We start from the raw sequence: 14,356 nt of genomic DNA, 5'->3' as shown, positions 1-14,356 counted from the left end.
CGTCGTCATCGTCTCCAGCGTGCTCATTGTCGCGTCTTGTCCTGGAGTCAGCTCTAACTTTCCTGCCGCACAAGCGGCCATCATGCACTCTTAGCCCGCCTCCTTGTCGACCACGAATGTGGCCAGTCCATGGACGCTCTCTGTGCCGTCAGCAGCCATTCCCAGGACTTGGGCGTGGACCACAATGGCGGCTGAGAGGATATTGACACCCACGTCAGCCCCCTCATTGGCTATGTACGTGGCCAATTCAGCCGTCAGCGCCATCAGCAGCAATGCCCAGGAATTGGGCATAAGACTTGTCGGCCGCTGAGGTTCTGGCGCCGCTCACGTCCGCCTCCTCATTGGCCACAAATATGGCCATTCCGTAGTCGCCCGGCTCGCCAGCCGCGGCGTCGGTCCATCTGACTCTTCCCCGCTGGTAGCGAGGAAATATGTCCAGGCGACCCACCACCTAGGAAGGTTGGGTGGGGGGTTTTGGAGGTACTGTCTTGTTTTGTTTAGTTTGATATTTCTTTAGTTGGTGAGTAGTTTTGTTTCAGCACCCTTGTTTGTTTTCTTTGTTGCCATGGGTGCCGATTTTTGTCATCTGCCTCTGATTAGTGGTCGCGACGCTCACCTGCTCCCGGTCACTAATCAGAGAACTATTTATTAATGCCTCACGCGACACTCTGCCTGGCAGTCTTATTGGCAACACACAACAGTTACTTGGGATTTATTTGCTTCTTGCTCTTTTTGTTAGGTAGTGTTTTTACTGAGCCTTTGCCGTAGCTTCCCATGCCATCAGCACATTTTGAATGTTCGTATTTTGGCCTGATTATTGGAATAAATCATTTTTCTTACCTGCATGCTGTTTCCGGACGTACTTCTGCATCTTGGGGAAACGACGACCGCAAAATCATGCGACCCCGACGTGATAGATGGGCAAAATTCCAGAAAAAGTAACAGCTCTCCTAAAACTTGACTGTCATTACTTTTCAGCAGCATCGTATAATCAAGTGTTAAACAACGACGAGCATCAAATCTAAAACCAAGCACGTTTTTAAACTCAAGGGAAATCCGATTTGAGGTTTTTCGCACATCGCACGTTGTCAGATGGTTTAGATTAGATTTGGACGCGTGTCAGAGCGTGTTAGTGTCGTTCGAGGCTAATTATCTCTCTGCCTTTTTTGCCTCCAGTATACAACCTTAAACAGCACATGGCCGGGATTTATTTATGACAAATGCAGACTCAAAAAAAAGGCGCTCTCATCTTTCATCTTTGGGTAATCGCAGCGTTAGCAGGCCGCAGTCAAAACATAAGAGCCATTTTAATCAACTGGAGTCACGGCTGTTAATTTGACCACTAATGAGATGGCAGCCAATTATTCACCTGCCAGCGAGAATGTGACGAGCACCGTGAAAAAGCTCCAAAAGTGTCCGTTGTTGTACTAATCCTAGAATTTTACACGCTGGTGTGACTATCTATTAAAAGAAATGATCAAGCACATGATTTCATAACTTCATGTCTTTTAGGCAAAAAAAAAAAAATGAAAGCTGAGAATTTAGTCGCCATCCGTGAGTGTTCTTTGAAAGAGGAAAATGTTTGCTTTTAAGAGATTATCCTCCAGTTTGGTTGAATTCTGAAAACATCTGTTTGTTTTTGCTACAGTCTCTTACATCCCCACAAGCAGATTAAAAGACTGCAGCTGCAGTAAGTGCCTCTGAGTGTAAAGGCAGTAGAAGAAAATACTGAGATAATCTGTTCAAATTCGATGTTACAGCCGTTTCGTAATGACCAAAAGCAAGTTCAGTCGTGACACAAGCCCGCCGAGAGACCGCAGTGAAGACTCCAGCTACGCTGAAGTGTGAAAAAAAAAGACAAAAGATTCATTAGCGAAACAACCGACACGCAGCTTGATAATGAGTTTGATGACCTGCTTTAATTAGAACGAGTGGATGCTTTTATGTAGTAAACTACAGTCCACCATGGAATAAAAGCCGCCGCACAGACAACGAGGTTTTTTAGTCAGTGCTCTAGTCGAGCGGTCACAATTATCAATCAATCATCAAACCTCAAAGGGGAACTGCTTATTATAATTATGAAAGACATGACAACGGATGTACTTTTTAATGCATTCCAACTCGTTAATGAATGTAAAGTAAAATCTGTTTACATTTCGGACTTGAATATTAACCAAGTATTAGCAGTGACGGGCCGTGCGTTTCCCACTCAGTGATGTCCGACTTCAATGATTACCTCTCAAAATACCACAACTGATGTCACCACATGATCATTGCTGGAGAAATACAGGAACACATTTACGCACTAATGGACATTGAATCACCACCAACAGTCTACATAACGGGTTATTTTCTGGCGCATTTGTAGTGGAATTTCTGCCCTTTTCACCTTTTTCTATTTTGTACCATTTGAAGAGCATACGTGTGTAAAAGTTGAGCCTATGGTCGCCCTGACATTGTACAAGTTGTTTTGATTGTTTGTTATGGCTAAGGGATTCGAAGATGTTGCAGAACAAACAGGTCTAAAACAGCTGGACCTTGACACACGAGGGAAACACATAAATAACCAAGTAGACCAAGTCTCGGCATGATTCGCATGATTCTCGCTTCATCCAACGTCTCCGGAGACAATGTCTGTTTGCATGGGAATTCAATCCAACCTTCTACCATTTGATTATGGGTAAATAAAACTTTTGTACTAAATTCACTTTTGTTTCTGTTTAAGATTCGGACATTCCACCACACATATAAAAATCAATAAGCCCGCATCAGAAATTAAAACATATCTTATGTGGTACTGTCAATATTAAAATTGCAAAAAACATATTAAACGTGAAAAAAATAAAGAAATAACATATCTGAACTCACAATCTGTAGAACCCATTCGAGCTTCCAGGGTTGGCCGACATGGTCTCACAAGATGTAGTTTCTCTTGAAATATCCTTCTTGAAATGGCTTTGCAAATATATGTGATCATAAAAGATGCAGACGAGGCGTGTTGGCTGAGTTCTTAAAGTTTACTCCACAAGGTGCTCATCAAAAACCTCCTGCTACCGGCATGGTTAAACGCAGCTACTGCGCATGCTCTTCACTACTGTGGCATGCTGGGTAATGGAGTTCTTATGTTACCTAGCTTATAACATCACAATATATATCTGCCTTAGGCCATCTAGAAGGCCTTACTGACAACAACTCGTGATCTGATTGGCTATCGCAACTGTCTATCACCTGTATGTCCCTGTTCACTTATAGTGCACGGACGCCCGCATTGTTCATTCTGAAGGCCTCGGGCAGATTTGGTACAGCATGGCAACATAAGCTAGCTGAATTCTGATTGGATAAAAACTCTATAACCTAAAAACAACAGCGCTGGAAGGAGCATAATATGACATGAAGAGAATATGAATACTTTTAGATATTTAGGAAAAGTAAATAAAAAATTACTTTTATTTTTAATTATGATCATGATTTCTGGTTATGTGAGGCCAGCAGAGAAGACCTTGCTGGCCTTGACGGCCCACCACTGAGTATTAGTGATTAATATTTATATACACTAACACAGACAGACTATTTATAGCGGTGCTGTGATCACGAGCTTGTGTGCCAATGTTGACATGATCGACACAGCTGCTTCCTCGTTTCCTTGCTCATCAAACTTTTTCCTAGGTCATAAATCATGCCTCTCACCTGGATAGTAAAAGGACGAGGACATATTCTGACAAGTAATCAAATCAAATCAAATCAACTTTATTTATAAAGCACATTTAAAATTTACCACAGGGGTAGCCAAAGTGCTGTACAATGGGCAGGTTAAAAGATAATACGAGTACCAAGCAAAACACAACACAACACAAACAGAACACGATAAAAAAAAAAAAAAATAAAAAATAAAATAGAATAAATAAAAACATAAAAACAGGTTCACAGCAGGTGTATTATGGGGCGCCATTGCAGGATGGATATCACTCAGTGTTAAAAGCCATGGAATAAAAGTATGTTTTTAAGAGAGATTTAAAAACAGGAAGAGAGGAGGCTTGTCTAACACTCAGAGGTAGGTCGTTCCAGAGCTTGGGAGCAGCAACGGCGAAAGCTCTGTCACCTCTAAGCTTCAGCCTTGTGTCAGGGACCGTCAGTAGCAGCTGATCGGCTGATCTTAGGGATCGGGTGGGGCAGTAAGGCTGAAGGAGGTCGGAGAGATAGGTTGGCGCGAGGTTGTTTAGACATTTAAAAACAAATAAAAGGAGTTTAAAATTGATTCGATAACACACAGGGAGCCAGTGAAGGGACGCTAATATAGGGGTGATGTGCTCACGTCTGCGGTAACATGGCATGGCTGTCAAAAGTAGACTTTGACAGCCACGTAGACCCAAAAATGAACGACACAAAAAGACGCTTGGTTCCACCCCCTGTTTCTTCGTGAGGATTATGAGTCATTCTTCATCTAGATGGGAATATACGAACATCCTAGCAGTTGGCAGCCTAATGACATTGTACAGTAAGTGATGTTTTATTATGTTTCTTGGCTCTCATGAAGTCTGCAGCGAGCAGTAATCAGTGATGCAGGTGAAAAATAAAAAGCGAACGTTGTGATGGGATTTTGAAATTAATGTGCTGCGTCTGCTTAGAATGAGCAAAATACGTACATTTTACGTTATTAGAAATGTGCCTGTTTTTAATCGCGTGTATTTACTATTTAAAATGCATTTTTAAAAAAGCATCCGTCGTCATGTCTTTCTTAATGATTGTGAACGATAGGCATAATTCCAAAAAAAGTGCAGTTCGGACGATTGATATTACAGTATTAGCACTCTACCATAGGGCTGGGCGATCATGATCAATTTCAGGTCGATTATGGTGATCAGCTGTGAACATATTAACTCTATCAAACATTGCGGAAATGTCTGTGGCAACAGCCAATCAGAGTTGACCTTTTCCCACTCCACTTCCGGTCATACTGTATCGCTGTAGCAGGGACGATGTAAAAATTTCATATCGCGGTTATTGTGACCAAAATTATCACAGTTATCATTATTATCATGGTATTGTTGAATGTGCTGAAAAAGTACTAGTACCTTGAAATCTTTTAACCAAGTTTTATTTTTAAAGCGTTAATGTCTCCTGTAATCATGTTAGCATTTAAGCTAGCTAGTAATTAACACGCTAGCTGCTTCTATAGGAAATAAGCAGTATCATTATGAGATTTTCAGGGTGTGGTAATGAAACCCGGTTTAACGATAATTCAAATTTGAAACAGTAAAACATGAGTTTTTCCATGGTTGATTATTATACCTTTAGTCGTTAAATCCCTATGCAAAATAAGCAAACTTAGAACTAAACGTGCAGCTGAGGGCAGTGAAAATAATGTCATCCATAACTTGGATGAAGCTATTGTTGAGGAAAAAGCTAACTTAACATCAGTTGTGTGTTGGTGGTCTGGGTCGCTAAAATGATGTGAAGCAAATCAAGCAGATGTACAAGGTACAGTATGTATAACTCAACAAATGTGTTGAATTATTTGAAAAAGTACCCCCAAGATGATTATACGGAAAGTGTGAAAATGCAAGCAGAGTCTGTACAGCTGCTACTGCTGCTAGTGCTAGCATATACATAGCATATTAACAGTTAGTCGCTACTAGCAGTGTGACAACCAGACTGATATTTTAACTTGCAAGTAGGAATGTTGTTGCCATGTTAACTGGCCTTCAAACGATTAGGTATCTGGCTGCTGCAAGAAAACTATTAATTTTGATTGTGATTTGTCACAAAACGGGTAAAGTGTGATGATCCGTTGCCCGGATCATGTTTTGTTCTATTAGTTTTAGTACCTCAGTTCTGTTTTCAGCACCCCTGGGTTTGTGTTTTGTTTACCATGGGTGCTGATTAGTTTCACCGGCCTCTGATTAGTGTTCGGGACGCTCACCTGCTCTTCGGCACTAATCAGAGAGCTACATATTCCTGTTTTTCGCCACACACACGTTACGTTGATTACTTCTGGATTCCTGAGCTATGCTTAGCCATTTGTTTTTTTGTTAGCTATTCCATTAGCTCCCTGTGCTATCGGCACGCTGTATTTTTGTATTTCGAACGATTTATGGACAATAAATAATTTTCTTACCTGCACACTGCATCCGGAGTTCCGTCTGCATCTTGGGAGAACGACCCACGCATAAACATGCAACCACATCGTAACAGAAGACAGACAGCCAGTGTGTGGCGAAAAACAGGAATATGTAGCACTCTGATTAGTGCCCAGGAGCAGGTGAGCATCCCGAACACTAATCAGAGGCCAGTGAAACTAATCAACACCCATGGTAACCAAAACACAAACCCAGGGGTGCTGAAAACAGAACTGAGTTAGTAAAACTAATAGAACATCATTACATAAAGTGTGCGGAGGTTAAGATATGGTCCTTGTTAGGGCTGCAACTAACGATTCATTTGATAATCAATTAATCTGTTGATTATTACTTCGATTAATCGATTAATAATCGGATAAAAGAGACAAACTACATGTCTATCCTATCCAGTATTTTATTGAGAAAAAAAACAGCATACTCGCACCATGCTTATTTTGATTATTGTTTCTCAGCTGTTTGTAAATGTTGCAGTTTATAAATAAAGGTTTATCCAAAAAAAAAAAAAAACAATTTTACGGTAAATAAAAAAATAAAAAAATATTTTTAAAAAAGCCTCTGCGCATGCGCATAGCATAGATCCAATGAATCGATGACTAAATTAATCGGCAACTATTTTTATACTCGATTTTAATCAATTTAATCGATTAGTTGTTGCAGCCCTAGTGCTTGTCATCTTCCCAGGCCCAAAGTTCCATTGGCCTTCAAAGTTGGGCCCCCGGCCACATTGTTCATATGATGTTCAAGGATTATTTGGTGGTGCAAGAACCCCGTTGATTTTGCGTGATGTCCATCATTATGTTGGTCAAGGTAGCTGAGCTCAAAATGTTATGTTCACACAGTCAGGGATTACCTATTTGTTCTGGCAAGAAATATATTAGTTTTGAATGGTTTTACAGTTCAAAGGTCAGAATTCTAAACAAATAATAAAAGAGAGAAGTGTTGTTTTTGCTATTAGTTGTGTTGTCCAGTGCTCATGTTTACATTGTTACCTTGAGTTTGTACTCCTTCTCCTTGGTGACTTTGGTGAGAAGTTTGGCTTTCTGTCGCGTCAGCGCCTCGATCAGTGAGTCGCACTGAGCCACCAGGCAAGCCTCGAACTCCACGCCGCTCTCCTGACAGCACACACGCACACAAGAGAACATGCGTCGTCATGCGCGGGCTCCAGATTCAAAGTGGCACTTTGTCAAAGTGATGCGTTTTACAGTGAAAATCTCCTTTTGTTTAGTTTAGTTTAGGCTTTATTTGAAGGGACAATGCACAGAAACATTAAGCTCAAAGACAGATATGTTCTGCACCAGATTATATCTAAATAGCTCATTTCCATTTGCAGTCCCTGGTTACCTAAATTAAAGAGATACAAAAAACATGCAATAAAATTATAACAATAAAATTATACACGTAATCAAATTAAGAAAAGTCATAAAATGCCCTTTCATTGACACATACTTATTATACATTACAACCACACCTCATTTACATCATCACACAAAGACAATACATGCTCTTGTTCACATCTCTCATCATTTTTAAAAACAACCATGATTTTAACACACACACCTCACAGTTTACAACAAAATGTTGTCATGCATAAATATAATACACATTAAGTTGACATGTCAATCATAGTGCCCACTTCAGTGACCGTGTGAGCAGCTTTGATTGTCCAGAGCCACTTTTTAACTTCAATTGTGAATGAAGAGTAATCTGTTAGACTTTTCAAGTTTGTTGTGAGGTCGTTCCATTCCTTTATCGCTTTATATGAAAAGGCTGATTGTGCAAAAGAGGTTTTACATCTGGGTACGCTACACTGCCCCCTGGGGGAGGCTCGTGTGTTCCTAGTTGTCACAGCAGATGTGAACTGGACAAAGTGCTTAAGTGGCGCTGGTGCAGTGTTATTTAGGATTCGATGGGCCATTCGTATTAATGCTAATCTTTGAATGTTAGCTAAATTCAGCAATCTATATTTTTGGAGAACTAAACAGTGATGTGAAGTGAAGTGAAGTGAATTATATTTATATAGCGCTTTTCTCTAGTGACTCAAAGCACTTTACATAGTGAAACCCAATATCTAAGTTACATGTAAACCAGTGTGGGTGGCACTGGGAGCAGGTGGGTAAAGTGTTTTGCCCAAGGACACAACGGCAGTGACTAGGATGGCGGAAGCGGGGATCGAACCTGGAACCCTCAAGTTGCTGGCACGGCCACTCTACCAACCGAGCTATACCGCCCCAATGATGGTGGTGATGTTGTGATTTTCGGTCAAGGATTTTGAGCAATTGTTTGTGCAAAGTTTCCAATGGCCTAAGTGTCATTATGCTTGCCTGGGACCAACATCCATCTATCCATCCATCTTCTTCCGCTTATCCGAGGTCGGGTCGCGGGGGCAGCAGCCTAAGCAGGGAAGCCCAGACTTCCCTCTCCCCAGCCACTTCGTCCAGCTCCTCCCAGGGGATCCCGAGGCGTTCCCAGGCCAGAAGGGAGACATAGTCTTCCCAACGTGTCCTGGGTCTTCCCCGTGGCCTCCTACCGGTCGGACGTGCCCTAAACACCTCCCTAGGGAGGCGTTCGGGTAGCATCCTGACCAGATGCCCGAACCACCTCATCTGGCTCCTCTCGATGTGGAGGAGCAGCGGTTGTACTTTGAGCTCCCCCCGGATGACAGAGCTTCTCACCCTATCTCTAAGGGAGAGCCCCGCCACCCGGCGGAGGAAACTCATTTCGGCCGCTTGTACCTGTGATCTTGTCCTTTCGGTCATGACCCAAAGCTCATGACCATAGGTGAGGATAGGAACGTAGATTGACCGGTAAATCGAGAGCTTTGCCTTCCGGCTCAGCTCCTTCACCGGTCCGATCCTCGGCTACATAAGCTAGCTCTTGGGACGTGGAACGTCACCTCGCTGGGGGGGAAGGAGCCTGAGCTAGTGCGTGAGGTGGAGAAGTTCCGGCTAGATATAGTCGGACTCACTTCGACGCACAGCAAGGGCCCTAGAACCAGTTCTCTTGGGACCAACATGTTATACAATAATAAAAACGAGACATAATCATTGCATTAAAATAAGTTTGAGCTGTCTCCATTGTTAAAGAATTCCTGATACATGACCTTTGTGACTTTTTCGCACAGCTCAACAGAATTTAATACCACCAAAATACCCGTTTTACTCTTAATATGTTTACACACACTAAAACAGGTGTGTCGAGCCTTCACCCTGCAGTGTATTGTTTATTTGTAGCAGCTACCAGAGTGACATGGACTTCATGATATCATACTTTCTACAAGGCTTTAATGATGACATCGTGTAATTGTTATTGCACTAATGCTACTGCAAGAGGATAAAATATCTGAATGGTGGATTCATCACTACTGTGCGTCTGTTCGGTAAATCCACTGAATCGCTGCTTTATTTTTAGCCCTTGTGTGTGTAGTATTTGTGTGTTTTCCCTGTGGATGCCATGGCTGTGCAGCTGATCTCCCCCACATCTGCCACTCCAACAGGCAGCAGCAAGTTGTCAACTCCGCAAGTCAGCACAATAATGATATTACCATGAAAAATGCCATGTTTTTTCAAAATCATGGCAGTGAAGTAGCACTACAGTCCCCTCATTAGGGTCAGGTAGCATGATGGCAAGAGGAACAGAAGGGGGAAAAAGAAAGAAAAGGATGACAATGTATGGCTTCATCTCCTCTTTTGGGTTCTGTGCCTCCAATAAGGTGTCCCAGAGGAGTGTTCCCTCATTAACTTCCTGCTTTATAGTGTGCATGCAATTGTAGCACATCGTGGATTCCCTCAGTGATCAAAGCCTCTCAGCAGCAACGTCTGAAATATGAAGAGAAATTCCCACAGACACACTCCCAAACCTTGTATCCCAGCACGTATCTCTGAATGTACCCCACTACTTGTCGACCTGTGGTGCAGGGGTATCCACACCTTCTCCACTGAGCGCTATATACTGAAAATGTAAGTGATATAGGGGTCCACTTTAATATTTTTGTGGATAATTTTTATTTTGTGAAAAGGATAAAAAAAAATTTTTTAAAACAAACAAAAAATACATTTTAAAAATGTAAAAGGGACAAGCGGTAGAAAATGGATGGATGGATTTAAAAAAAAAGATGATATATATAAATATATATATATTTTATTTAAATTATAAAATTTCTACAAGCCTGTTTTGCAGGTTTCCCTGGTCTTCAGAGAAAATCCCCTGAAGAGCAGAGAAACAGGCTTGTAGGGATGAAATAGCCTGTGTGTATATACGTTTTTTCCTGACCTAACGTATATATATATATATATATATATATATATATATATATATGTATATTCATGTTAGTGTTGTCAAACAATTACATGTTTTGAATCAGATTAATCACACAATTTTGTATTGTGATTAATTATCGTAAATTACTTGTGTGCGTAATTTAATATAACTTTAAAAAAGACCCCAGTATTTTGAAACAAATGTAATTTTAACATTTTTAAATGTTTTACTTGAATGCATGACATTTGTTTGTTCGAAACTTGCAAACAGTTTTAGCTCAAGTATCATCTTTCTGGCAACCATATGCGATTAAAGGCCTACTGAAACCCACTACTACCGACCACGCAGTCTGATAGTTTATATATCAATGATGAAATCTTAACATTGCAACACATGCCAATACGGCCGGGTTAACTTATAAAGTGCAATTTTAAATTTCCTGCGAAACTTCCGGTTGAAAACGTCTAGGTATGATGACGTATGCGCGTGACGTCGATGGTTGAAATGGAAGTATTGGGACGCCATTGTATCCAATACAAAAAGCTCAGTTTTCATCGCAAAATTCCACAGTATTCTGGACATCTGTGTTGTTGAATCTTTTGCAATTTGTTTAATGAACAATGGAGACTGCAAAGAAGAAAGCTGTAGATGCGATCGGTGTATTAGCGTCTGGCTACAGCAACACAACCAGGAGGACTTTGACTTGGATAGCAGACGCGCTATCCGACGCTAGCCGCCGACCGCATCGATGATCGGGTGAAGTCCTTCGTTGCTCCGTCGATCGCTGGAACGCAGGTGAGCTTCGGTGTTGATGAGCAGATGAGGGTTGGCATAGGTGGAGAGCTAATGCTTTTATCATAGCTCTGTCGAGGTCCGTAGCTAAGTTAGATTCAATGGCGTCGTTAGCAACAGCATTGTTAAGCTTCGCCAGGCTGGAAAGCATTAACCGTGTAGTTACAGGTCCATGGTTTAATAGTATTGTTGATTTTCTGTCTATCCTTTCAGTCAGGGGTTTATTTCTTTTGTTTCTATCTGCAGTTAAGCCCGATGCTATCACGTTAGCTCCGTAGCTAAAGTGCTTCACCGATGTATTGTCGTGGAGATAAAAGTCACTGTGAATGTCCATTTCGCGTTCTCGACTCTCATTTTCAAGAGGATATGGTATCCGAGGTGGTTTAAAATACAAATCCGTGATCCACAATAGAAAAAGGAGAGAGTGTGGAATCCAATGAGCCCTTGTACCTAAGTTACGGTCAGAGCGAAAAAAAAGATGCGTCCTGCACTGCACTCTAGTCTTTCACTCTCACGTTCCTCATCCACGAATCTTTCATCCTGGCTCAAATTAATGGGGTAATCGTCGCTTTCTCGGTCCCAATCGCTCTCGCTGCTGGTGTAAACAATGGGGAAATGTGAGGAGACTTTCAACTTGTGACGTCACGCTACTTCCGGTACAGGCAAGGCTTTTTTTTTATCAGCGACCAAAAGTTGCGAACTTTATCGTCGTTGTTCTATACTAAATCCTTTCAGCAAAAATATGGCAATATCGCGAAATGATCAAGTATGACACATAAAATGGATCTGCTATCCCCGTTTAAATAAAAAAAAATCATTTCAGTAGGCCTTAAAGGTAAGGAGCATGTATGGACAAAATGAATTTTGCGCTTTCCACGATTAATGCGATAATGTTTTGTGATTAATCCCATGAGTTAAATCGTTAACTTGGACAGCCCTAATTTATTTATGCAGTATAATATTTGCATACATACATACATTATATATGCATATAATATATAATAATTTACGTATTTATTTCGTACAAATTGCGAGTACAGGAAGTGACGCAGTGACACAGTCTTTGCGCATACGTGGACCGATCATGTCTTCCAGTACCAATCGTGTAGCGAGAGACCAGATGGATTGGTTACGGCAGAAAGTAAGCAGATACTAACAGGCAGTGATGGGCAGTAACAAGCCACATGTAGCTAAGCTACATAGCTTAATTACATTTTCTAGGAGCTTGGCAGTAGCTTAGCTACTTTTTTAACGAGTATCTTTTCCTGTTGCTTAGCTACTTTAAACCCATGTAGCGAGGTAGCTCACATCAAAGCTACAAAGAAAGAAAATTGACTGTGAATCCAGGCCCAAAAAATATGGAGAAAATACAATGACCTGGATGAATGAGAACATCCATACATACAGAGAAAATTCATGATGATTAGTTGGTGTTCGTATGATGAATCTTAATTGGCTAAGGTTAGGGCTAAACATTACAGACTGACCAATCAGAGGCAAGATAAGGCGGGGCATCGAAACTAGTAAGCAAAATCATAGCAGTCACGCACCCATGTCACATGACGACGAAGGAGTCCGAGACAGAGGATATGCTTCAAGCTGACGACTCAAAAAAAAAACATACTTGAAAATGGCAGACGAATTCTCTACCGCAGATTGGATTTTTCATTTAGTGATGAAGATGATGTGCAGGAAACCAACAATAATGCGTGTCCTTGGCCATATTTAGACAAATGTATGCGTTTAGAGAAAACAATGCCCAAAACTTTAGTTTTTAGATGTTTACTCTGTAAACCAACTGTTATCCTCATCTAAAACGTGGAACACAAATTTAGGAACACACATGAAGGTGAGTTGAGTTCATGAACAGTTTTATTGGTATCGGCTGATCTCACTCATGGATGATCATCCCTGTGCAAGCATGTATATAATCATATGTATGTACAATTGTGGTCAAAAGTTTACATACACTTGTAAAGAACATAATGTCATGGCTGTCTTGAGTTTCCAATAATTTCTACAACTCTTGTTTTTTTGTGATAGAGTGATTGGAGCACATACTTCTTGGTCACAAAAAACATTCATGAAGTTTGGTTCTTTTATGAATTTATTATGGGTCTACTGAAAATGTTATCGAATCTGCTGGGTCAAAAGTATACATACAGCAATGTTAATATTTGGTTACATGTCCCTTGGCAAGTTTCACTGCAATAAGGCGCTTTTGGTAGCCATCTACAAGCTTCTGTAAGCTTCTGGTTAGATTTTTGACCACTCCTCTTGACAAAATTGGTGCAGTTCAGTTAAATTTGTTGGTTTTCTGACATGGACTTGTTTCTTCAGCATTGTCCACACGTTTAAGTCAGGACTTTTGGAAGACCATTCTAAAACCTTAATTCTAGTCTGATTTAGCCATTCCTTTACCACTTTTGACGTGTGTTTTGGGTCATTGTCCTGTTGGAACACCCAACTGCGCCCAAGACCCAACCTACGGGCTGATGATTTTAGGTTATCCTGAGGAATTTGAAGGTAATCCTCCTTTTTCATTGTCCCATTTACTCTCTGTAAAGCACCGGTTTCATTGGCAGCAAAACAGGCCCAGAGCATAATACTACCACCACCATGCTTGACGGTAGGTATGGTGTTCCTGGGATTAAAGGCCTCACTTTTTCTCCTCCAACCATATTGCTGGGTATTGTGGCCAAACAGCTCAATTTTTGTTTCATCTGACCACAGAACTTTCCTCCAGAAGGTTTTATCTTTGTCCATGTGATGTCAGATGAAACAAAAATTGAGCTGTTTGGACACAATAATCAATGTTTCAAGGAAAAGAGGGAAGCAAGGCCTGACATAAATATGGAAAAGATTTAGTATTACGTCTCATTAATTAATCTGTATTTAATGTTTGGCAGAGGTCATTAATATCCTGTGCTTTAGTCATCCCTGCAATGCAAAAAGAGTTAATAACACAATGTGTTTGAGCGGATTGAACGAGTACTACTTTGGTAATGATGGGGATGTTTCCTTCCCCCCAGAAGGAATAATTAACACTGAAGTGACTTATTTTGAGTATTTGTTTGTCACACGACTTTGTACAATGCAAGAATCCGTAATATGGCGTGAACAAAAAGCCTTGTTTGCTGTTTAGTCGAAAGAACTGCAGCGACAGCGAC

At 41.0% G+C, this 14,356-nt stretch overlaps 1 protein-coding gene across 3 annotated transcripts in view; it reads right to left on the bottom strand.

Moving 5' to 3' along the window:
- Positions 1 to 14,356, bottom strand: part of trim67 (tripartite motif containing 67) — a 74,519-nt gene that overhangs the window by 32,272 nt on the left and 27,891 nt on the right. For all 3 annotated transcript variants that reach the window (XM_061930002.1, XM_061930003.1, XM_061930004.1), the window contains exon 3: positions 7,127 to 7,249. In XM_061930002.1, the coding sequence (XP_061785986.1) occupies positions 7,127 to 7,249 (123 nt within the window). The remainder of the gene's footprint in view (positions 1 to 7,126; positions 7,250 to 14,356) is intronic.

Source organism: Nerophis lumbriciformis, linkage group LG34 (assembly GCF_033978685.3).
Source record: "Nerophis lumbriciformis linkage group LG34, RoL_Nlum_v2.1, whole genome shotgun sequence".
Classification (NCBI taxonomy): Eukaryota; Metazoa; Chordata; class Actinopteri; order Syngnathiformes; family Syngnathidae; genus Nerophis; species Nerophis lumbriciformis.
Note: the sequence above shows the minus strand (reverse complement) of the source record. Positions and strands in the feature narration are given on the sequence as shown.